Source organism: Bos indicus, chromosome 16 (assembly GCF_029378745.1).
Source record: "Bos indicus isolate NIAB-ARS_2022 breed Sahiwal x Tharparkar chromosome 16, NIAB-ARS_B.indTharparkar_mat_pri_1.0, whole genome shotgun sequence".
In the NCBI taxonomy this organism is placed as follows: Eukaryota; Metazoa; Chordata; class Mammalia; order Artiodactyla; family Bovidae; genus Bos; species Bos indicus.
This window is the reverse complement of record NC_091775.1, coordinates 76517145-76542859: the sequence shown is the minus strand read 5'-3', so window position 1 is coordinate 76542859 and position 25715 is coordinate 76517145. Positions and strand designations below refer to the sequence as shown.

At 41.6% G+C, this 25715-nt stretch overlaps 1 protein-coding gene across 1 annotated transcript in view; it reads left to right on the top strand.

The window, feature by feature from the left end:
* The first annotated feature begins 870 nt into the window (after nucleotides 1-870).
* Nucleotides 871-25715, top strand: part of LOC109570212 (membrane cofactor protein-like) — a 59858-nt gene continuing 35013 nt past the window's right edge. The window contains exons 1-3 of the mRNA XM_070768696.1: nucleotides 871-1043; nucleotides 5784-5972; nucleotides 6309-6411. Of these exons, the coding sequence (XP_070624797.1) occupies nucleotides 1001-1043; nucleotides 5784-5972; nucleotides 6309-6411 (335 nt within the window). The 5' untranslated portion in view covers nucleotides 871-1000. The remainder of the gene's footprint in view (nucleotides 1044-5783; nucleotides 5973-6308; nucleotides 6412-25715) is intronic.

The window sequence follows — 25715 nt, the reverse complement described above, 5'->3', positions numbered from 1 at the left end:
CATCGCCTTCTCCGACTGTATAGTCTACCGGGTCGCAAAGAGTCGGACACGACTGAGCGACTTTCACTCACTCACTCATGCTAACGACCAGGGGTTGTTTAACCATTTACTTTCCCAGAGATGCTCTCCTTGGAACACAGGGTAGAACAAATTGATTTTAGCAGGTGGGAAAGCGATGGACAAACCTTTCGTGATTTTGAAATCTATCCGGCCACGAGAGGCTTCAGTAGCAGAGGCTCAGCCACGGAAATCTCAAATATTGTCGTGAATGATGCCTGACTAATGGCAAAGGCCGAGCAAGGGCCCAGGTGTCCCGACAATATGGAGGGCCTCAGGTCCAAAAGGAGTCATGACGGTTGTCTGTCCCACATTTACCACTGCCTAAACTCTAGATTTCTATTTTCAGGTCGTTACGCTTGATTTTTCCGGAAAAGGGACAATGATGACCACGCCAGCCCTTGATTCCTTTCCACCCTTCTGCGTAGGGTGATTAACAGTCTTTTCAGCAAGAGGGTCCCGCCGAGTCGCTGCGGTTCTTCTTCAGGTCTGCAGGCAGAGGAACCAGAGACACGCCGTGTGCCGGCGGAGGCGCTCCGACGTCTCCGCGCCCATGGGGAACCGTCTTCCGCGCCGCGCATACAGGTAACCCTCTGCAGCGCCGCGCCCCGCCCCACCGGCGCAGGAACGGCTCCCCCAGGCGCGGGGACCGCCCCTCTAGGAGCAGGGACCGCCCCCCGCTCCAAGGCCCCGCCTTGCAGCCCGCCCATTGGACCCGCTAGACCCTCAGCCCGCCCCCGACACGGCCCAGCCACGCCCCTCCGCGTTACCGCTCTGGACACCTTGTGAGTCTGGGGATTGTTGCGTCTGACAACCGAGCTGATCTCCGCCCGGCTGGGCTCAGCTTTCCCGCTGGTCTCCCCGAAAGTGACAGAGGCTTTCGTATCGCGCAAGCCCCCTCCTGGTCGCCCCGAGAGTCCCCTTTTGCTGGTGCCTCGTAGGAATGCTTTTGGTGGTCCTCGTGCTCCTGCTGCCCTCCGTCTCCGGTAGGAGCCTGCAGAGTGTGCGCGAGGGTGGGGAACCGGAGCGGCTCGCGAGGCCGGCCGACTGGAACCGAGGGTGGGAGGAGACTTGCTTTTAGTCTCTCGGGAGAGTCGTGGGGCTGCGTCCACTCCGGGGCTATAAGGAATTGGAGTAAAAAGCGTGACCAGAGCGTCCGCGGGTCGTGCTGCGTCGAGATCTAGGGGAGTAGGGACCACATAGCGCTGGAAGAGAAGTCTTGCTTGCGGTGGGCACCCAGCGGTGCGGGGTGATGGGCAAAACTGAGGCCAGGCTGGTGTTCAGTCGCTAGTCGTATCTGACTCTTTGCAAACCCATGGACTGCAGCAAACCAGGCTTCCCTGTCCTTTACCATCTCCTGGAGTTCGCTCAGACTCACGTCCATTGAATCGGTGATGCCATTCAACCATCTCGTCCTCTGCCGTCCCCCTCTTCCTGCCTTCGATCTTTCCCATCACTGCCGTCCCCCTCTTCCTGCCTTCGATCTTTCCCATCATCGGGGTCTTTTCCAACGAGTCAGTTCTCATAAAGTGACCAAATGAACCACAGAACTGCTGATCTGGTGCTGGTGGTGCAGTTTGCTCGTGAGTCCCAGGCGCCGGGGGATGTAGTTAGGCTGCTGTTGTGCCTGTGGGGAGGGTTTGCCCTATATTCTCTGGCCAGCTTGATAACTTGGGAATAGGGGTGTTTGTGCCCCTGGGGCTTGGCTGGGCTAGGGGAGCCCACACAGTGTTCCCTAGTGTGTACTTTGTAGAAGTGGCCACCCAGATGTGCCAAGTATGGGCCCAGGAAGCTACTGCTTGCTTTGTGGGGGCTGGGAAGTTCATTTGGAGGTCAGGTAAGAACAGCCCCACCCCCCTCCCACCCACCCTCCCAGTCCCTCTTTGGTGGTGGAGGCTGTAACTCAGGATCCTGGAGGCAGCAGAAGTCACCATCCCTGTGCCCCACGTGGTGATGCCATTGACGCTGGCAGCAGCAAGGCACCAACATCCAAGAGGTATAAAAAGTAATAAGGTGGCCACTGGGCAAGACCTGTGAAAGAGGCAGTGGAGGGTGAAAAGTGCCCACTTGCAGATATTGCCAGAGGCAGCACAGAAGAGAGAAACCAAAGACTTGTGTTGTAGTGCCACCTGCTGGGAAAAAAATCTTTTAATTTCTGACAGGTTGAATCATTCTCTTCCTGCCTTATTGCACCTACTTACCCTCATACTTTTTATGCATGTTAAAGTTCCAAAGAAGTAAGTTAACCATGTATAGAGGTGAATTCTAACTAATCAAAATACTGTATGTGGTGTTTTATAAAAACATTAAGCCTTTTATACCCCAGACTACCTGCTGGGGGCCTACCTGCAAAGGAAGGCAAACAGACAGAAAGTAAGAAATAGTCATGAATTGTTTATGAAGACTTGGATTCAGTATCTTTTCTTTACAACTGATAATGCATCTTCCATCCAGTTTCATCTTCCCCACCGACCAGAACATGATTTTGTAGCACATTTTCCAAGTTTGATTAAAAAAAAGGTGTGCAGTGTTATAGAATGTAGATGTTCTTGCTTACAAGCATTGTACCAGCCTTCTAAAAAGTTCATTAAAGGAGCATGGACATTAATTTCAATAAACGTTTGTCTTTCATATTCATTTTAAAAGGTAGTCTATGTAGACAGTGAGAGAAGGGCAGGATGGTCAGGTTTCAATGAGATTTCACTTGATCAGAGACCAGTATTTTACTGAAGGTACTGCCTGGGGGAGGATCTGGTTTTGTGCACGAGTACCAGAGTAATGTTTAAATTTAGCAAGCAGGTAGAGAGTCTCTGCACAACTTTTGTAAGTGTACAGAAGGTGAACAGTTCTCTTGATACGTAGTAGAGACTGTTTCATCTTCCTGAAACTCATCTGGAAAACTAGGGAATTTTATGAATGCAGCCTGTCATATTATACAATGGCAAACATACAGCATTGCAACCCAATAATTATTATATTGTAAACTATCTAGAAAAAAACTTAGTCATAATACTATTTTTCTGAAACTAGAAATGTTTAGTTTGAAAATCCTCACAGGAGTACAGAATTCAGTATTCTGAGTGAGAGAAGAAATTTGGTAATTAAAAAGCGTGATATTGGACTCAATCATTACAGTGTTTAAACCTTGTATTCAACTGCTTGCTGAAGCATACATTCCAAACTTTATATTGTTGAAAGTGTGCCTTTCATGATGCTTGTTAATGGGAAGAAGTACTCGCTAGCTGAATGGATTAAACCATCCCATTGGCATTTCTTTTCTTTTCATATTAGAAATTCTTTCTTCATGATCTGGTTTTGAGATAGGTAGTGAAGTCAAGTACATAAACAAATGACACTTATATAATTAATTATGGACGTGCTATCAACTTGATTTCTCTCTTGGTTCCAGGAAACTCTGAATGATGTTATATATTTGTATCTATTAATAGGAATTATATTGCATTTCTAATCCAGTTTTTTCCTATTGCAAAATGACAATGTATGGCTCAGAATATTCAGTATATTTAATGTTATTAATAAAATTCAACGCTATACTGATCTTTTTGTTGTTCTTGTTCAGTCGCTAAGTCGTGTTCGACTCTTTGCAATCCCATGATCTGCAGCAAACCAAGCTTCCCTGTCCTTCACTCTCTCCCAGAGCTTGCTCAAATTTATGTCCATTGAGTCAGTAATGTTATCTAACCATCTCATTCTCTGCCCCCCTGTTCTCCTTTTGCCTTCAATCCTTCCCAGCGTCAGGGTCTTTTCCAATGAATTGGCTCTTCGCATCAGGTGGCCAAAGTTTTGGAGTTTCAGCTTCAGCACCAGTCCTTCCAGTGAATATTAGGATTGACTGGTTTGATCTCCTTTCTGTCCAAGGGACTTGCAAGAGTCTTCTCCAGCACCACAATTCCAAAGCATTAATTTTTTGGCACTCAGCCTTCTTTATGGTCCAATTCACATATCAGTACATGACTACTGGAAAAATCACAGCTTTGACTATACAGACCTTTATCAGCAAAGTGATGTCTTTACTTCTTAACATGTTGTCTAGGTTTGTCATAGCTTTCCTTCCAAGGAGCAAGCGTCTTTTGATTTCATGGCTGCAGTCACTGTCTGCAGTTATTTTGGAAATCACTGCAGAAAATAAAAGAAAATAAAAATAAAAGAAAATAAAAAATCTGTCACTGCTTCTACTTTTTCCACATCTGTTTGCCATGAAGTGATGGGACCTGATGTCATGATCTTGGCTTTTTGAATGCTGAGTTTCAAGCCAGCTTTTGCACTCTCCTCTTTCACCTTCAAGAGGCTCTTTAGTACTGATCTTTAAACACTGTTTTTAATAACTACATCCTTTTTTGTTTGTTTATTTGTTGCTTTTGTTTTGGGCAGTTGATTGAGGAGAATTCATATATTAAGACCAGAATACTGGAAATGTTGAAAACATTTTGCCAAAAGTGGATTTCAGCACGTGGTGTAGTGAAATGTTGGACAGAATGTCAAGAGAGGAACTTAGAATTTAGAAAATGATGAAAAAGGAGGATAACATTCACTTGTCTTGACTAGTCTTTCAATCTAAAGACCTAGACCCAAAGAATAAGAAAGAAAATTTCCCTCAGGGATCAAAATAGTCTATCTCCCACCTCCTTAGGTCCTATAACCTTATAGGAGAGGCCTCTGCATCCTTTTAGGACTTTAACCAATGTGTCTCCACCATATTTTACATTATTTTCTAACAGATTTATAAGATTTTCAAGAGCACAGATAATTAAAAGGAAGAGGACTTGCTGAAGTAGGAACAACACTGTTCTAGGGAAGAACCCCCCACAAAAAAAGGACAGAGGTAAAAAAAAAAAATTCTAAAAGCATAACAATATAACAGCCTTACTGTCCGGATGCATTGGATAAACAGCCCAAAGAGCCCCTGCAGGGGGCTTCTAAGGGAATGCACAATTCATTAATCAGTGAAAGAAGATTAAATTATTACTACTGGAACATCCAAGAAACCAATTCTTATTAAGGCTATTCAAAGTAATAAAATTTGATATTTCAAGGGTTTCCATTTATTTGCAAAATGCTCAATTCACTAATACAAAACACATAAAAGGAAGTCATAATTTTAAATATTTTAGCCAATATTTATTTTGATCTCTGATATCCACAAGGCTTATTTGATATTTACCTCTTGCCATAGCATGTCTCAAGCACCCAGTGTGTACAGAGTGTAACAAAAAGAAGGTATATGCTCTCTGCCCTCTAGGACCTTGCCTTCCGAGAGGAAACTGAGCCCAAAGGGATAGGTGATCATATGTTTGTCTTTCAAACTATGGAAGCAGAATCTGAGCAGAGTGCTATAGACTATGGAAGACCTCTTAGAGGAGAGGTGAATGTCAAAATAATGAGTTTAGAAAGAAGTGGGGAAGGACACATACCTATAAACATATTTTAAAACCAAAAACATTGATGCTATCTCTTCAATTTAGTGTTGAATGAAACTTTACCTTAATCCTCAACAAACCGAAAGCTCATAGATTATCATTTAAAATAAGAAGACACATCCTTTGTGACAATTATCACTTGGGTAAAAGCAATAATAGTCATTTAAAACCTTGCCAAGAATCTTTCTATTTATTCTGTACTACCTACCTGATCTGATGCCAGGCCACAGTCCCTGCCTGATGAAATAAACTACTTTATTTTCATGTTCTTATTCTCTTTATTCCTAGATGCCTGTGGTGATCCACCAAGGTTTGAAACTATGCGGCTCCGGGGTGCGCCTAAACCCAGGTATGGTCCTGGGGAACGTGTACAATATGACTGTCGCCTAGGTTTCAAGCCCATAATTCCTCTTCGTCCCAGATCTGCTGTTTGTGAGGATGACAATACATGGTCAGCTCTTGAGGAGGCCTGTACAAGTGAGTAAACTTTTTTTTATTATTGCTCTGCAGAGTTTCACACATTTTAGTGCACATATTCATCTACTGCAATAATGGTTTTCTCATGTGAATATAAGTTTTAGATGGCAATGCATTTTTTCAGGCTTAAAAAATCCCAAAAGAATAATCTTCTTGGCAATTGGTTACCTGGGTAGATACGAATCATGTTTCACCATATAATATGGAAAGAAAATAATAATTAAATAAAATAATAAGATCCCCATGGATTCAAACAAGAATTGTAGAATTTTGAATTTGATTTAAATCTATTTTTGAAATTGCTGTAAACCAACAAATTTGAATATTTTCTCTTAGGAAAATCATGTCCTAATCTGGGTGATCCAGTGAATGGTCAAGTTTACTTCGTCAATGGAAGTGTTCTGTTTGGTTCACAGGCTCACTTTGTTTGTAATCAGGGGTAAGTAAGATGCTACTTAAAGAAAATAAGGTTCAGTTCAGTTCAGTTCAGTCATTCAGTTGTGTCCGACTCTTTGCAACCCCATGAACTGCACTCGCCAGGCCTCCCTGTCCATCACCAACTCCTGGAGTTCACCCAAACCCATGTCCATCGAGTGGATGATGCCATCCAACCATTTCATCCTCTGTCGTCCCCTTCTCCTCCTGCCCTCAATCTTTCCCATCATCAGGGTCTTTTCAAATGAGTCAACTCTTCGCATCAGGTGGTGAAAGTACTGGAGTTTCAGCTTCAACATCAGTCCTTCCAATGAACACCCAGGACTGATCTCCTTTAGGATGGACTGGTTGGATCTCCTCACAGTCCAAGGAACTCTCAAGAGTCTTCTCCAACATCACAGTTCAAAAGCATCAATTCTTCTATGCTCAGCTTTCTTTATAGTCCAACTCTCACATCCATACATTTCTACTGGAAAAACCATAGCCTTGACTAGACAGACCTTTGTTGGCAAAGTAGTGTCTCTGCTTTTTAATATGCTGTCTAGGTTGGTCATAACTTTCCTTCCAAGGAGTAAGTGTCTTTTAATTTCATGGCTGCAATCACCATCTGCAGTGATTTTGGAGCCCAGAAAAATAAAGTCAGCCACTGTTTCCACTGTTTCCCCATCTATTTGCCATGAAGTGATGGGACCAGATGCCATGATCTTAGTTTTCTGAATGTTGAGCTTTAAGCCAACTTTTTCACTCTTCTCTTTCACTTTCATCAAGAGGCTTTTTAGTTCTTCTTCACTTTCTGCCATAAGGGTGGTATCATCTGCATACCTGAGGTTATTGATACTTCTCCCAGCAATTTTGATTCCAGCTTGTGGTTCTTCCAGCCCAGTGTTTCTCATGATGTACTCTGCATATAAGTTAAATAAGCAGGGTGACAATATACAGCCTTGACGTACTCCTTTTCCTATTTGGAACTAGTCTGTTGTTCCATGTCCGGTTCTAACTGTTGCTTCCTGACCTGCATACAGGTTTCTCAAGAGGCAGGTCAGGTAGGTTTTAATTGTGATCTCCTCAAATATTTTCTCATAATTTTCTTTTTCTCACTCTCTCCTGGGACCTCTGTAATTTGAATGTTGGTTTGCATAATGTTTTCCCAGAGGACTCTGAGACCGTCCTGTCTTATTTTCATTCTTCTTTATTCTCTGCTTCAGTTATTTCTCCATTCTATCTTCCTGCTCACTTACCGTCCTTTTGCCTCAGTTATTTTGCTCTTGGCTCCCTCTAGTGTACTCTGTTTCAGTTATTGCCTTGCTCATTGCTGATTGACAGTTCTTCATTTCTTCCAAGTCCGTATTGAACATTTCTTGTATCTTCTCTATCCATGCCTCCATCATATCTATCTATGCCTCCATTTTATTTCTGAGATTTGGGGTCATCTTTACTATCATTACTCTAAATGTTTTCAGGTAGACTGTGTGTTTTCTCTTCATTTGTTTGGTCTTGTGAGTTCTTACCAGACTCTTCCATGCGCTACATGTTTCTTTGTCTTTTTAGTTTGTTTCATTTACTGGGCTTGGGTCTACTTTTCACAGGCTGCAAGGATGTAGTTCCTCCTACTTGTGGTGTCTGTCTCCCACGGGTGGGGTTGCTTTCCTGGTAGGCAGTGCCAGTGCCTGTTCTGGTGGTTGGAGGTGGATCTTGTCTCTAAAGGGCAGTGCTATACTTCCAGTAGTGTATTTTGAGATGTCTGTGAACTTGGTATGGCTTTGAGCAGACTGTCTGCTAATAGGTAGGGTTCTATTCCTGTTTTGCTAATTGTTTGGCATGAAGTGTCCAGCACTGGAACTTGCTGGCCTTTGTGTCAGTCCAGGTCTTATGGTTGAGATGGAGGCCTTTTGGAGAGTTCTTGCCAATTAATATTCCATGAGGTTGTAAGTTCTCTGGTGGTCTAACATCATGGATCAGGTCTCCTATCTCAGAGTTTCAGGCCTAACCCCATTGCTGGAGCACCAAGATTCCACAAGCCATACAGCACAGAAGAGAAAGAGGAAAAAAAAAGACAGAAAAAAAGAAAAATTCAAACAAACAAATAATGGACAAAGGCCCAAGACAAATATTAAAAGCAGCACTTAACGTGTAATAACATACTATCAAACAAACTAAAAAAAAATTTTTAAAGAATGAAAATGTGAATAAAAACATGAAAAGAGCAATTAAACCATAAACAAACCCATAAATGAAAACAAAGAGTAGAAACTAGACTAGCAAAAATACAACATCAAAAACATGGGGAAAACGGTAAGATAATGAGAAAGTACTGTGAAAATGGGAAAAACATTTTAAAACATTTATTTAAAAGCAAAAAGCATTAAGTAAAGGAAAAATAAAAGCAGTAGTAAAGAACAATAAAACAATAGAAAAAAGAAGAAAGAGAAGATATTTAGAGAAAGATTGGTAGTAAGAATATTTTCCTGTCTGTGTCCATGTCACACAGAGAGCTCCAGCATGTCTTCCTACTCAGGAAGTTCTCCAAAAATTCTAGGAAGGCCTCTGGCACCTGCTGTGGGCCCTGTGGGGTCAACTCAGGTTCAGATCTGGTTTTACTCCAGCTTTTACTTGCTTACAAAGTCTACAGTTGCCCTCAAAGCCCACAGCCTTAAGCTAATTGTGGGGATTTAGTAGGCTGCTGCTGGGGCTACACAAGCGAATTCCCTTCCTCTGAGCCCCTGGTGCTCAGTTTTGGTTTTGGCCCTCTCTTTTTATAGACCGTCGTCTGGTGTGTGTTCCCCGCCCAGGCAATGGAGGCAAAAGCTGCGGCTTATTGGGGCTCACTTGCTAAGTCAGTCTGGGCAGAGGGAGCGATATGGCAGACACAGTTGGGATGTGCAAGGAAAACCTGTGGCAGCAGAGACCTGTAGGAAGTTCCTACAGCCTCAGGCAGGTCGTCTGCTCCCCCAGGGGAACTGGCCCCAGGTCGAGGGTCCCTTGGCAGCGCCAAGCCGCACAGGTACGGGCAGTGACTTTTGCCTGCTGACAGCTTGGTGGAGGCTGCAGTGGACGTCATGCCAACCTCTGGGGCAGGGGTCTGCCGTGGCACTCTGCCCCCCATCTCTGGCACATGCTTTGGTGGCAGCCAGCCTCCTTGTCCACCTCTGGGACAACAGACCGCAGCCCATCTCACCTCTGGCATTCACGGAGGCAGTGTCCTGCTGTCTGCAAGCGCACAGAGTTGGAAGGTCCCCACAGCAGTGATCTCTTAACCCTCTGGCTGGCACAGACTTTTCCCTGGAATCCCTCGTCTGTGCTGCACAGACTTTCATCACGGCCCTCAACCCCAGTCCTCTCCCTATGGCCCGATCTCCAAAGCCCAAGCCTCAACACCCAGCCACCATCTCACCACAGCAGGCACGCAAACAAATGTCTCAGACTGGGAAGTGCTGTCAGCACTGAGGTCTGTGGTGAATTCTTTCCACTTCTTTTTCCAAGCACTTGTTTGCAGGTGCTCCCTCTGAGGTTCTGAAGCTCACCCCTATCCCCGCCCATTAGGGGATTTCCTAGTGTGTGGAAACGTTCCCTCCTTCATGGCTCCTTCCCAGAGGCACAGGTCATGTCCTCATACCCTTGTCTCCTTTTTAAATTTCTTTTGCCCTACCCCGTTACATGAAAATTAGCTTGCCTTTTTGGAAGTCTGGGGTCTCTTCCAGCATTTCAGTATTCTATAGGAGTTGCTCCACATGCAGATTTATTTTGGTGTATTTGTGGGGAGGAAGATGGTCTCTATGTTTTACTTCTCAGCCATCGTGAAATCCCCCTCTTGTAGAACGATTGGTATAACTTCTCTTTTAAACATTTGGCAGAATTAAAGAGTTGAAAAGCATCAGATCCAGGACTTTTTTTTTTAATGGAAGATTTTTGGTTACTGATTCAATCTACTCACTTGTCATATTTAATTCAAATTTTGTAATTTTTTAATGAAGTCATGGTAGATACTGTGTTTACCTGGATTTGTTCATTGTGTCTAGGCTATCATTTGTTGGCATAAAATTATTCATAGAGGTCTCATATTTTTAATTCTGTAGAACTAAGTGATAATATCCCCATTTAATTTCTGATTTGGGTAATTTAGATTTTTCTTTTTTTCTTAGTCCATCTAGCTAAGGGTTTGTCAGTGTTTTTGCTCTTTTGGAAAACCAACTTTTGATTTCACTGACGTTCTCTTCTCTATTTTACTGCTTTAATCTTTATTATTTACTTCCTTCTGGTAGTTTTGGGTTATCTTCTTTCACTAATTCCTTAAGTTGTAACATTAGGTTTCTTACTTTAATTGAAGAATAATTTACCTACAAACTAAATTACTTCAGGTACATCACATGCTGCTGCTGCTAAGTCACTTTAGTCGTATCTGACTCTGTGAGACCCCATAGATGGCAGCCCACCAGGCTTCCCCGTCCCTGGGATTCTCCAGGCAAGAACACTGGAGTGGGTTGCGATTTCCTTCTCCAATGCATGAAAGTGAAAAGTGAAAGTGAAGTCGCTCAGTCGTGTCTGACTCTTTGCGACCCCATGGACTGCAGCCCACCAGGCTCCTCCATCCATGGGGTTTTCCAGGTAAGAGTACTGGAGTGGGGTGCCATCACCTTCTCCAAGTACATCACATAGGGATTGATATTTCTGTATGTTTAAAAGTGATTACCATGATGTCTAGTTATCATCTGTCAGCATACGAGGTTATTGCACAGTTATTACTAGTTTCCTACTTTCATCCTCATAACCTCTTTCTTTCATAACTGGAAATTTGTGCCTCCTAATCTCACTCACCTAATTCATTTCTCCCTCCACCCCCTCCCTCCGGCAACCACTTTTTTGTTCTCTGTGGCTGGAGTATGTTTGTGTTTTGTTGTTTCTCGTTTGCTTTGTGTTTAATTGCACTTATAGATGAAATCATGCAATATTAATGTTTCATTTTTTCACTTGGCATAATATTCTCTAGGCCCATCCCATGTTGTTGCTAATGGCAAGATTTCCCTGTTTTTATGGCTGAGCTATAGTCCATTGTGTTTGTTTATCCCTATGTTCTTAATCCCTTTAGTCTCCTGAAGGGCATATAGTTAGCTACTGTATCATCTCTACTTTACACAGCAATGAATGTAGGGCTGCTGGGAAAAGTTGAAGGCAAGACGAGAAGGGAGCGGCAGGGGATGAGAGGGTTGGATGGCATCACTGACTCAGTGGACATGAATTTGAGCAAACTCCAGGAGAGAGTAAAGAAGAGGGGAGCCTGACATGCTGCAGTCCATGCGGGTCGCAAAGAGTAGGACATGACTTAGCGATGGAACAACTTTTCAACTCCAGAATTTCCTTTTGGCTTCTTTCTAGTTTTTCTGTCTCCTGTTTGAGATTTCCATGTTTTACATGGCTTTTCTTGATTTTCTAGATTTCTTCCTTTAGTTTTTTAAGCATCATTAAGGCAGTCATTTTTTTCCATCAAATTTTATTGGGGGCTCAGGACCTTGGGGTTTTGGCAAGAGACCTCCCTGCTGGCAAAGAGGCACCAAGGTATGGGAATCATTTAATGTTCTTCTGGAGGCACAGGTTGTTGGTGTGGACACATTTCTTCTTGTGGCAGTTGGCAGCATTGAGATGGAAGTGAGCAAATACTTGTGAGAGATGGTTTACTAACAGTGTGTTTGGGGGCAAACTTGTGGAAGGAAGGCTTAGTGATGCCACCCCACAGGCAAAGTGCGAAGTGTGAGTTGACTCCTTTCTTGAATTTGTGGTCTGAGAGTGTGTGGTCAACCTTCAGCTATATGCCCCCAAAATTCAAAACTGTTAGGCAAACAGGACGTCTCCCTTTTCTTGGGTTTTAGCTTTGATATTCTCAATGGTGACATTGAACTTGACCCTGAGAGTGATGTTGTTACTTGCAGGGCGTTCATAAAGATCTGCAGCTCTATGTCTTCCACTTAGCCCCCTCATTGAAGAAAAACCAGACAGCAGAACTGGCATTAATTGATTTACCACTGCAAATGCCTTCATAAGACAGTTATTTTAAAGTCTTTGTCTAGTTCATCTGCCACCAGTTCTTTTTTTTTTAATTTTATTTTATTTTTAAACTTTACATAATTGTATTAGTTTTGCCAAATATCAAAATGATTCCACCACAGGTATACATGTGTTCCCCATCCTGAACCCTCCTCCCTCCTTCCTCCCCATACCATCCCTCTGGGTCGTCCCAGTGCACTAGCCCCAAGCATCAGTATCGTGCATCGAACCTGGACTGGCCACTCGTTTCTTACATGATATTTTACATGTTTCAATGCCATTCTCCCAAATCTTCCCACCCTCTCCCTCTCCCACAGAGTCCATAAGACTGTTCTATACATCAGTGTCTCTTTTGCTGTCTCGTACACAGGGTTATTGTTACCATCTTTCTAAATTCCATATATATGCGTTAGTATACTGTATTGGTGTTTTTCCTTCTGGCTTACTTCACTCTGTATAATAGGCTCCAGTTTCACCCACCTCATTAGAACTGATTCAAATGTATTCTTTTTAATGGCTAATACTCCATTGTGTATATGTACCATAGCTTTCTTATCCATTCATCTGCTGATGGACATCTAGGTTGCTTCCATGTCCTGGCTATTATAAACAGTGCTGCGATGAACACTGGGGTACATGTGTCTCTTTCCCTTCTGGTTTCCTCAGTGTGTATGCCCAGCAGTGGGATTGCTGGATCATAAGGCAGTTCTATTTCCAGTTTTTTAAGGAATCTCCACACTGTTCTCCAGAGTGGCTGGACTAGTTTGCATTCCCATCAACAGTATAAGAGGGTTCCCTTTTCTCCACATCCTCTCCAGCATTTATTGCTTGTAGACTTTTGGATCGCAGCCATTCTGACTGGTGTGAAATGGTACCTCATAGTGGTTTTGATTTGCATTTCTCTGATAATGAGTGATGTTGAGCATTTTTTCATGTGTTTGTTAGCCCTCTGTATGTCTTCTTTGGAGAAATGTCTATTTAGTTCTTTGGCCCATTTTTTGATTGGGTCATTTATTTTTCTGGAGTTGAGCTGTAGGAGTTGCTTGTATATTTTTGAGATTAGTTGTTTGTCAGTTGCTTCATTTGCTATTATTTTCTCCCATTCTGAAGGCTGTCTTTTCACCTTACTAATAGTTTCCTTTGATGTGCAGAAGCTTTTAAGGTTAATCAGGTCCCATTTGTTTATTTTTGCTTTTATTTCCAATATTCTGGGAGATGGGTCATAGAGGATCCTGCTGTGATGTATGTCAGAGAGTGTTTTGCCTATGTTCTCCTCTAGGAGTTTTATAGTTTCTGGTCTTACGTTTAGATCTTTAATCCATTTTGAGTTTATTTTTGTGTATGGTGTTAGAAAGTGTTCTAGTTTCATTCTTTTACAAGTGGTTGACCAGATTTCCCAGCACCACTTGTTAAAGAGATTGTCTTTAATCCATTGTATATTCTTGCCTCCTTTGTCAAAGATAAGGTGTCCATATGTGTGTGGATTTATCTCTGGGCTTTCTATTTTGTTCCATTGATCTATATTTTTGTCTTTGTGCCAGTATCATACTGTCTTGATAACTGTGGCTTTGTAGTAGAGCCTGAAGTCAGGTAGGTTGATTCCTCCAGTTCCATTCTTCTTTCTCAAGATCGCTTTGGCTATTTGAGGTTTTTTGTATTTCCATACAAATTGTGAAATTATTTGTTCTAGCTCTGTGAAGAATACTGTTGGTAGCTTGATAGGGATTGCATTGAATCTATAAATTGCTTTGGGTAGTATACTCATTTTCACTATATTGAGTCTTCCAATCCATGAACATGGTATATTTCTCCATCTATTAGTGTCCTCTTTGATTTCTTTCACCAGTGTTTTATAGTTTTCTATATATAGGTCTTTAGTTTCTTTAGGTAGATATATTCCTAAGTATTTTATTCTTTCCGTTGCAATGGTGAATGGAATTGTTTCTTTAATTTCTCTTTCTGTTTTCTCATTATTAGTGTATAGGAATGCAAGGGATTTCTGTGTGTTGATTTTATATCCTGCAACTTTACTATAGTCATTGATTATTTCTAGTAATTTTCTGGTGGAGTCTTTAGGGTTTTCTATGTAGAGGATCATGTCATCTGCAAACAGTGAGAGTTTTACTTCTTCTTTTCCAATTTGGATTCCTTTTATTTCTTTTTCTGCTCTGATTGCTGTGGCCAAGACTTCCAAAACTATGTTGAATAGTAATGGTGAAAGTGGGCACCCTTGTCTTGTTCCTGACTTTAGAGGAAATACTTTCAATTTTTCACCATTGAGGATAATGTTTGCTGTGGGTTTGTCATATATAGCTTTTATTATGTTGAGGTATGTTCCTTCTATTCCTGCTTTCTGGAGAGTTTTTATCATAAATGGATGTTGAATTTTGTCAAAGGCTTTCTCTGCATCTATTGAGATAATCATATGGTTTTTATTTTTCAATTTGTTAATGTGGTGTATTACATTGATTGATTTGCGGATATTGAAGAATCCTTACATCCCTGGGATAAAGCCCACTTGGTCATGGTGTATGATCTTTTTAATGTGTTGTTGGATTCTGATTGCTAGAATTTTGTTAAGGATTTTTGCATCTATGTTCATCAGTGATATTGGCCTGTAGTTTTCTTTTTTTGTGGGGTCTTTGTCAGGTTTTGGTATTAGGGTGATGGTGGCCTCATAGAATGAGTTTGGAAGTTTACCTTCCTCTGCAATTTTTTGGAAGAGTTTGAGCAGGATAGGTGTTAGCTCTTCTCCAAATTTTTGGTAGAATTCAGCTGTGAAGCCATCTGGACCTGGGCTTTTGTTTGCTGGAAGATTTTTGATTACAGTTTCAATTTCCATGCTTGTGATGGGTCTGTTAAGATTTTCTATTTCTTCCTGGTCCAGTTTTGGAAAGTTGTACTTTTCTAAGAATTTGTCCATTTCTTCCACGTTGTCCATTTTATTGGCATGTAATTGTTGATAGTAGTCTCTTATGATCCTTTGTATTTCTGTGTTGTCTGTTGTGATCTCTCCATTTTCGTTTCTAATTTTATTGATTTGATTTTTCTCCCTTTGTTTCTTGATGAGTCTGGCTAATGGTTTGTCAATTTTATTTATCCTTTCAAAGAACCAGCTTTTGGTTTTGTTGATTTTTGCTCTGGTCTCTTTTGTTTCTTTTGCATTTACTTCTGCTTTAATTTTTAAAATTTCTTTCCTTCTACTAACCCTGGGGTTCTTCATTTCTTCCTTTTCTAGTTGCTTTAGGTGTAGAGTTAGGTTATTTATTTGACTTTTTCTTGTTTCTTGAGGTGTGCCTGTATTGCTATGAACTTTCCCCTTAGGACTGCTTTCACCGTGTCCCACGGGTGGGTTGTTGTGTTTTCATTTTCATTTGTTTCTATGCAAATTTTGATTTCTTTTTTGATTTCTTCTGTGATTTGTTGGTTATTCAGCAGTGTGTTGTTCAGCCTCCATATGTTGGAATTTTTAATAGTTTTTCTCCTGTAATTGAGATCTAATCTTACTGCATTGTGGTCAGAAAAGATGCTTGGAATGATTTCTATTTTTTTGAATTTACCAAGGCTAGCTTTATGGCCCAGGATGTGATCTATCCTGGAGAAGGTTCCATGTGTGCTTGAGAAAAAGGTGAAATTCCTTGTTTTGGGATGAAATGTCCTATAGGTATCAATTAGGTCTAACTGGTCTATTGTATCGTTTAAAGTTTGTGTTTCCTTGTTAATTTTCTGTTTAGTTGATCTATCCATAGGTGTGAGTGGGGTATTAAAGTCTCCCACTATTATTGTGTTATTGTTAATTTCTCCTTTCATACTTGTTAGCATTTGTCTTACATACTGCAGTGCTCCCGTGTTGGGTGCATATATATTTATAATTGTTATATCTTCTTCTTGGATTGATCCTTTGATCATTATGTAGTGACCTTCTTTGTCTCTTTTCACAGCCTTTGTTTTAAAGTCTATTTTATCTGATATGAGTATTGCTACTCCTGCTTTCTTTTGGTCCCTATTTGCATGGAAAATCTTTTTCCAGCCCTTCACTTTCAGTCTGTATGTGTCCCCTGTTTTGAGGTGGGTCTCTTGTAGACAACATATGTAGGGGTCTTGTTTTTGTATCCATTCAGCCAGTCTTTGTCTTTTGGTTGGGGCATTCAACCCATTTACATTTAAGGCAATTACTGATAAGTATGTTCCCATTGCCATTTACTTTATTGTTTTGGGTTCGAGTTTATACACCGTTTTTGTGTTTCCTGTCTAGAGAATATCCTTTAGTATTTGTTGGAGAGCTGGTTTGGTGGTGCAGAATTCTCTCAGCTTTTGCTTGTCTGAAAAGCTTTTGATTTCTCCTTCATACTTGAATGAGATCCTTGCTGGGTACAATAATCTGGGCTGTAGGTTATTTTCTTTCATCATTTTAAGTATGTCTTGCCATTCCCTCCTGGCTTGAAGAGTTTCTATTGAAAGATCAGCTATTATCCTTATGGGAATTCCCTTGTGTGTTATTTGTTGTTTTTCCCTTGCTGCTTTTAATATTTGTTCTTTGTGTTTGATCTTTGTTAATTTGATTAATATGTGTCTTGGGGTGTTTCACCTTGGGTTTATCCTGTTTGGGACTCTCTGGGTTTCTTGGACTTGGGTGATTATTTCCTTCCCCATTTTAGGGAAGTTTTCAACTATTATCTCCTCAAGTATTTTCTCATGGTCTTTCTTTTTGTCTTCTTCTTCTGGAACCCCTATGATTCAAATGTTGTAGTGTTTAATATTGTTCTGGAGGTCTCTGAGATTGTCCTCATTTCTTTTAATTCGTTTTTCTTTTATCCTCTCTGATTCATTTATTTCTACCATTCTATCTTCTAATTCACTAATCCTATCTTCTGCCTCTGTTATTCTACTATTTGTTGCCTCCAGAGTGTTTTTAATTTCATTTATTGCATTATTCATTATATATTGATTCTTTTTTATTTCTTCTAGGTCCTTGTTAAACCTTTCTTGCATCTTCTCAATCCTTGTCTCCAGGCTATTTATCTGTGATTCCATTTTGATTTCAAGATTTTGGATCAATTTCACTATCATTATTCGGAATTCTTTATCAGGTAGATTCCCTATCTCTTCCTCTTTTGTTTGGTTTGGTGGGCATTTATCCTGTTCCTTTATCTGCTGGGTATTCCTCTGTCTCTTCATCTTGTTTAAATTGCTGAGTTTAGGGTGTCCTTTCTGTATTCTGGCAGTTTGTGGAGTTCTCTTTATTGTGGCGTTTCCTCGCTGTGTGTGGGTTTGTACAGGTGGCTTGTCAAGGTTTCCTGGTTAGGGAAGCTTGTGTCAGTGTTCTGGTGGGTGGAGCTGTATTTCTTCTCTCTGGAGTGCAATGAAATGTCCAGTAATGAGTTATGAGATGTCTATGGTTTTGGGGTGACTTTGGGCAGCCTGTATCTTGAAGCTCAGGGCTGTGCTCCTTTGTTGCTGGAGAATTTGCTTGGTGTGTCTTGCCCTGGAACTTGTTGGCCCTTGTGTGGTGCTTGGTTTCAGTGTAGGTATGGAGGCGTTTGATGAGCTCCTGTCAATTAATGTTCCTTGGAGTCAGGAGTTCCCTGGAGTCAGGGTTTGGACTTAAGCCTCCTGCTTCCAGTTATCGGTCTTATTTTTACAGTAGTTTCAAAACTTCTCCTTCTATACAGCACCATTGATAAAACATCTACGTTAAAGATGAAAAGTTTTTCTACTGTGAGGGTCACTCAGAGAGGTTCACAGCATTACATGGAGAAGAGAAGAGGGAGGAGGGAGTTAGAGGTGACCCAAATGAGATGAGATGGAATCAATAGTGGAGAGAGTGGGCTAGCCAGTAGTCACTTCCTTATGTGCACTCCACAACTGGACCATTCAGAGATGTTCACGGAGTTATACAGAGAAGAGAAGAAGGAGGAAGGTGACAGAGGTGGCCAGAAGGATAAAAGGAGGGATTGAAAAGGAGGGAGACAGATCCAGCCAGTAATCAGTTCCCTAAGTGTTCTCCACCATCTGGAACACACAGAAATTCACAGAGTTGGGTAGAGTAGAGAGGGGTTAGGGAGGAGACACAGGAGACCTGGTGGAGAAAAAGGAGTCCAAAGGGAGAGAGAGCAGTCAAGCCAGTAATCTTGCTCCCTAGTGAAAAATGGGTCCTGAAGATTGGGTTCTTAAAGGTACAAAATTGGTAACAAATACATAAAAGCAAAAATTAAAGATCTAGAGTAGAGTCTGGAATTCCAAAAATACGATGTTAAAGAAAAGAAGAAGGAAAAGAAAGAGAGAAAAAGCGAACAAACAAAAACAAACAAGGTCGCGAAAATTATAAAGAAAATACAGGTACAAATTTGATAACTAATACCAAAAAGCAAAAATTAAAAATCTAGAGTAGAGTTTGGAATTTCAAAAATACAATGTTAAAAAAAAAGAAGAAGAAAAATAAAGAGAGAAAACAAACAAACAAAAACAAACAATGTCGCAAAAATTATAAAGAAAATACAGGTACAAAATTGATATCAAATACCAAAAAGCATAAATTAAAAATCTAGAGTAGAGTTTGGAATTTCAGATATACAATGTTATATAAAAGGAGAAGAGAAAGAAACAGAGAAAAGAAAAAAAAAAGTCACAGAAATTATAAAAAGAACTATAGGTACAAAATTGATAACATATACCAAAAAGCTACAATTAAAAATCTAGAGTAGACTTTGGAATTTCAAAAATACAATGTTAAAGAAAAGAAGAAAAAAAAAAAAAAAAAAAACAAGGTCAAAAATTATAAAATATATATATATGAAGTTTGCTGAAGAAGAAAAAAATAGGGTCTTTTTTTTTTTTTTTCAAAGTAATATGTTATAAAAGTGAAAATTAAAAGAATAGAGGACTTAAAATTTTTTTTAAAAAAAATTAAAAAAAAAAAAGAAAGAATGATCGTAAAAATAGTAAAAATATATCTAGGACTTTCTTTGGTTTTGTTGTGAGTATTGCATGTTCAGTTCATTTTTGGCTAGTTCCTTGGTCTGACTTATATTTCTCAAGATCTATAGGCCCCTTCCTATGTAGTCTGTAGTAACCACAGGGTTTAATCTATTGCCTGTAGCTTCCAAGGTGTTTCCTTCTGTTATAACTTCTTCTGTTTGCTGGTCTCTTCAGTGTCTGGTTTCCGCCCTGACACAAAGGGCACAGTGGAGGACACTTTTTTTTTTTTTTTTTTAAGGCTTACTTGTTCAGTCGCTCTGTGGGGAGGGAGGGAGGGATGCTGCAAACAAATAACACTGGCGTGGGCTCGCAGTGCCTCAGCCACCCTGGGTCTGCCCCCGCTCACGGTGCGTGTAGCCTCCCTGCCCACACTGCTCGGGCTCTAGGTTGTTCCGCCGGGAACAATCCGAGGCCGGCCCAGGGCTGCATGCACCTCCCAGGTCCAAGCCGCTCAGGTTCAGGCACTCGGGTAGTCCTCAGAGGCGCAGACTCAGTTGGGCCTGCGTTTTGTGCTCTTCCCAGGTCCGAGCAGCTCAGGTGATGAGGTGTTTGGCGAGCGCCAATGCTGCGACTTATCGCCTCCCCGCCACTCGGTTATCTGGGTGTAAAACCGGTGCACCTTCTCAGGCAGATGTTGACCGTCCAGACCCGCAAGAAGTTTTAGTTAGCAAAGAAGCCTGCTTACAGTTTTATAGATAATGTCTGTCTGGGGCTGCGATTGCTCCCTTCCGGCTCTGGCTGCCTGTCACCGGAGGGGGAAGGTCTGCAGCCGGCTATCTCTGTTCAGTCCTTTGTTCCGTGTGCAGGCCTGGCGGTGTCTTAGGTTGGGGCTGGCTTTTCGCGTGGTAGATATCCCACAGTCTGGTTTGCTAGCCCAAATTATTTCGCTGAGATAGCGCTCAGGGTATTCAGGCCAGACTCCTACTCTAAGCGATGCAGCCCGCGCCGCGCCTCCCTGCCCAGCCCCCGCTTGCTAATGGCGTGTGCAGGCGTCTGCACTGCTTCTCCACTGGGGGAGTTACCTTGGGCTCGCAATCTGCGAGTTTTAATTGTTTATTTATTTTTTCTCCCTGTTATGTTGCCCTCTGTGCTTCCAAAGCTCGGCACAGATTCGGCAGTGAGAAGGTTTCCTGGTGTTTGGAAACTTCTCTGTTTTTAAGACTCCCTTTCCGGGACGGAACTCCATCCCTCCCTCTTTTGTCTCTTTTTTTGTCTTTTATATTTTTTCCTACCTCCTTTCGAAGAGTTGGGTTGCTTTTCTGGGTGCCTGATGTCCTCTGCCAGCATTCAGAAGTTGTTTTGTGGAATTTACTCAACGTTTAAATGCTCTTTTGATGAATTTGTGGGGGAGAAAGTGTTCTCCCCGTCCTACTCCTCCGCCATCTTGGCTCCTCTCTCCATCAGTTCTTTTTCAAAGACAATTTCTTTTTATTTATTTCTTCCTTTGAAAGGCTTGTACTCTTGTTTCTTTGTATGCATTGTGATTTTCTTACTGAACAAAAAACACTTGAATCTAATACTTTGGTAATTCTGAAAATTAGATTTCCCCTCTTACCTGGGGGTTGCTCTTTTGTGTTAATGTTTTTTGTATCTCTATGATGAATATCAGCCTGCTATATAAACTGAAGATTATCTAGGTCTTTCCTGAGCCTTTCCCTGGGCGTACACGATCACCTACTTATTTCCCCTACACATGCAGTTGCTTTTGAATGTCCTGATGTTGAATGTCTGGCTCCTGAAAGAGGAAAAAGCAAACAATGAAAGGGGGAACAAAGGCCACTAAATATTTAAGCCCCTTTAAGTTACTTCATCCAGGATAGGAGGGGCTTGCAAGAATGGGGCAAGGGGCGACAAAAATGGAAGTCCATCTCTTTGATTATCTGTGATCAGAAGCAGCAATTGGTGACAAGAACACAGAGCCTCATATTTGGAGGGCAGGGTCCTTTTTGCCCACTTTGGCTCCCACAAGCTACTTGTAAGCTGCTCTGGGAACACATGCAGAGAACCCTGCCACGCTGCTATGGTTGAGGATGGGTCACTCCCACTGTGCTAGACAAGAGTTGAGATTGACCAAAACAAGTCAATTTGCCTGCCTCCATCTTCACGGAAACTGTAAACTATCAACAGAAGGCAGAGTTCCAAAATAGTGACATCAGGCAGATTCTACCGGTGCAATTGTTATCAAGGTGGGGAGGCAGATTCCTGATACTTCTTAAATTGCTGTCCTCCCAGAAATACACATTGCAATCTAAAATCAATGAGTGAGCCTTGTGGAAAAAGTCAGCTGGAAGCAGATAGGGTATTTTTTAATGTGGTCAATTAAAAATAATGGAACATTCAGTGAATATTTATATAGAGAGGCTCTGCTAGATACTTTGAGGGATGCCAAAACTTTACTACATAGATTTTTCCCAAAGAAGTTGTATCCTTCTTGAGAAATACAGCATACACAAAGAGGAGTCAAAGCGTAGTAGTAAATGAGAAGAAGTATCAAATAGATAGAATCACTCACAATCATTACAGTGAACTTCCAGAAGGAAGAGAGTGTGTATTGTGAATTTAAATCATCACAGAAAATTTCATCAAGTAGGAGTATTCCTGAGCTACTCCTAAGAAGTCAAGTGACTGAGTTATGTCCGACTCTTTGCAACCCTATAAACAGTAGCCCGCTGGGATCCTTTGTCCATGGGCTTCTCTAGGCAAGAAAACTGGAGTGGGTTGCCATTTCCTACTCAAAGGGATCGTCCCAACCCAGGAATGGAACCTGGGTCTTCCGCATTGCAGGCAGATTCTTTACCCTTGAGCCACTAGGGAAGCCCATAATCCTAGGAAGGTGAAGACATACCTTGGAGATGTTGCAAGTTCAGTTCCAGACCACCGCAATAGAGCAAGTAAAATGAATTTTTCACATATGTTTACAACAACAGCAACAACATATACCATAGTCTACTGTGATTAGAATTATATCTGAAAAGTGTACATACATTAACTTTAAAATAACATATTGCCAAATCTAAGCCTGCAGTAAGTCATAGTAGTAACATTCAATAGCAGTGATCACAGATGACCACAACAAATATAATAACAGTAATAAAGTTTGAAATATGTGATATTTACCAAACTGTGCCAGGAGAAACAAACGGAGCAAACATTGTTGGGAAAATGGCACAAATGAATTTGCTCAATGCAGGGTTGCCACACACCTTCAGTTTGTTAAAATCTCAAAAAGTTAAGAGAAATAAAATAAGGTGCATGTGTATTCTGATCTAAAAAACTAGCAATAAGAGTTAAAACTTGCCTCGTACTCACTATGTGCCGGAGGCTATCTCATCCAATCCTCAGAACAATCACATGAGTTACGTCAGGGAAGCATTAGGGAAGCATTAAGAGATTTCTCAAGCTCAAGGCAGTCATGGAGCTGGAACTTGAATCCAGGCGGCAAGTTCTAGGGCCCTGATCTCTCTGCTCAGCCCTTACTGAGCAAAATGGTGTGAGCAAAGAGTAGAAGTCAGTGTGTAATACACTTGCCAGAGGGAGCAGAGGGGCTGCACTGACCAGCGTGACAGTAATTTACACATTTTCAGTTCAGCTCAGTTCAGTTGTTCAGTCGTGTCCGACTCTTTGTGACCCCATGAATCGCAGCACGCCAGGCCTCCCTGTTGTTGGGGATTTTCTCCCCAGGACTTGGAAGAAACGAACCTGAAAGAAGGACACTCAGACAGTCTCTTGCTCGGACTGACAAGTTTATTGCTGCAGTCAAGCCTTTTTATAGAAGTAGGAACAAAGAGCTTAGAGTATACAGCCAGCAGAGCGTGTACGGGGTTAACACCTAATCAGTAAAAATATTTCAAGGACGGCGCGCTCTAAGTGACCTGTGTGCTTATCCCATAGCCCGTTCTCTCAAGCAACATCCTTAATATTTATTATTAAATCTTGGCGCCGGGCATAACCAAAGGCAGGAGATGTTTTTCTGCCCGAGCACACCAAGCCGGGATATTTCTGGCCCTTCACCATTTTCCCAAGGACTTCCTCCAACTGGCTATTTTGTACTGGGCTTCCCAACATATCCTTCTTTTGTTTTTAATTTAAGCATGGAAGCTGCTAGTTGGACTCCATTGTGGGAGGCATGGAGTCTCGAGTAGAGACATCTATATCCTATAAGCAATGACAGAAAAAGCAGGGTGATTAATACATATATAAAAATGTTGCTTCCTGAAAACCAAGCTCTAGGATCTAGAGACGATAGGGTTTTGGTTAAAGTATCATAAAATTGAGTGCTGTACAATTCCTTAGGTACCTTAACTTGAAAATTAGCAACTTGTTGTTTCAACAAATTGATGTCTAAACTTGAGTTATCTGTGAGATCCTGCAAATGCGCTCTAACTTTATCCCAAGGATATTCAGTGCTATTATAGGGCATGTTAGTCAGACAAAAAGAAGTAAAATTCCAGTGACAACGTATACGTGTTTGGAAAGCCAGTTGCTGCACTTGATCTCCTGAGTGGATAACCGCAGTTTGTAACTCATTAATTCGTGTTTGTAATTGCTGATCTATTTGAGTTTGTCGAGTCCGAAGATCATGAGAGTCTTTGCGCCAAGCAGTGATAAAATCATGATTTTGTATATAATTATGTAAAGCCATACCGGACAAAGTTCCTACAGTCACAGTGGAGATAAGGCTTAAGATGCCTGTAACAATCCACCCAATGATGCGCTTAGATCACCTAAGTCCAGTTTTCAACAATACAGAAAGAAATACAGAATCAGTCCAAGTCTCAGTTAAGTTTACGGGAAGCCATAACTCAGATCTTTGTTTAACTAGTGCAATGCTAGCATTGTGATATGAAATGGTGTGATTAAGGCAGGTATACAATGCACATGCAGTACAATTGACAATTTTGGTCAATAAGTCAATATCAAAATGCCCTACAATAAACAAATATGGAAGGTGAACACATGATTGAATATGCTGCTGCTACTGCAGCTAAGTCACTTCAGTCGTGTCCAACTCTGTGCGACCCCATAGACGGCAGCCCACCAGGCTCCCCCGTCCCTGGGATTCTCCAGACAAGAACATTGGAGTGGGTTGCCATTTCCTTCTCCAATGCATGAAAGTGAAAAGTGAAAGTGAAGTCGCTCAGTCGTGTCCAACTCTAGCAACCCCATGGACTGCAGCCTACCAGGCTCCTCTGTCCATGGGATTCTCCAGGCAAGAGTACTGGAGTGGGGTGACATTGCCTTCTCCAATGATTGAATATAGCCAGTACTATTGTATAGGAAGGTATAATTAGAAGGACGAAACATACCCATAGTCCCATAAACACTAGCGAAGTGCTTTAAGGCTGCTGGAATTTTCCAAATGTGCCATTGCTTTGGCCCCACAATGGGGACGATAATCCTGGGCCGTGGGGGTGATAAGCCCCCATTATACCAATTCAGCAATATGTCCTTATCAGTCCAGAAACTTGTCTTAGATTTATGAAAGCCTCCAATGCTTGATCTATTAAACCAGGAGCAGTTATGATGTTCTTCTTGATCTTCAGAACAGTTTACAAACAACCCGTGAGGTCCCCAGTCAACAAATTTAAATGTATGATTAGTATGATTTTGCTGAATTATAGAAACTTTCCCAAATTGGCCTCGACAATCAGACCAATGTAACGGTTGTATCTCCTGTTTTCTTCTCCAAGATACAGTGTGACATGAAGGTTACTCTGGTTGAAAAAGCATGTTCGAATAGTTGGCTATCTGGCCTGGATAATGTCACTTGGAGCCATTAAGTAAGAAAGATGCCGTAGCAAACATTCCCAGACACAAAGCAGTCCCATTGTTGGCAGAGTATGCCCACCACTGTGGGAAGATAGTCATGCAAAGTGGGTGAGATCCGAAACAGATAGGCAAGGTTTTGAATTCCACGGAAATGTTGATTGGCTTTCCTGCATCTTCTTCATGGATTGGTCGCTTTATGGACCAGGGACTTGGAAAATGCATGCTATCATTGGTAAAGATCATAGGGGCTTTATCTACCCAATCCACTATGGAGAGAAGTGGTGGGTTGGGTATGTATGCCCAATAAGCATATTCTGCACTTACCCAGAGGAACAGGAAAGAACAGCTAACATTGCCAGAAACAGCTTATCTGGAGTCATAGGAGTTCCAGTACTCTTCAGTGTCTGCTCAGCCTGTCGAGTCATGTTTTTCACTTGAGCCCATGTCGGGTAAGGGTTCAGACGATGGCGTTTCCTCATTGGCTCCTCCAAGGTCATTGATGAGACCCTTCGTGTCACCTTCATC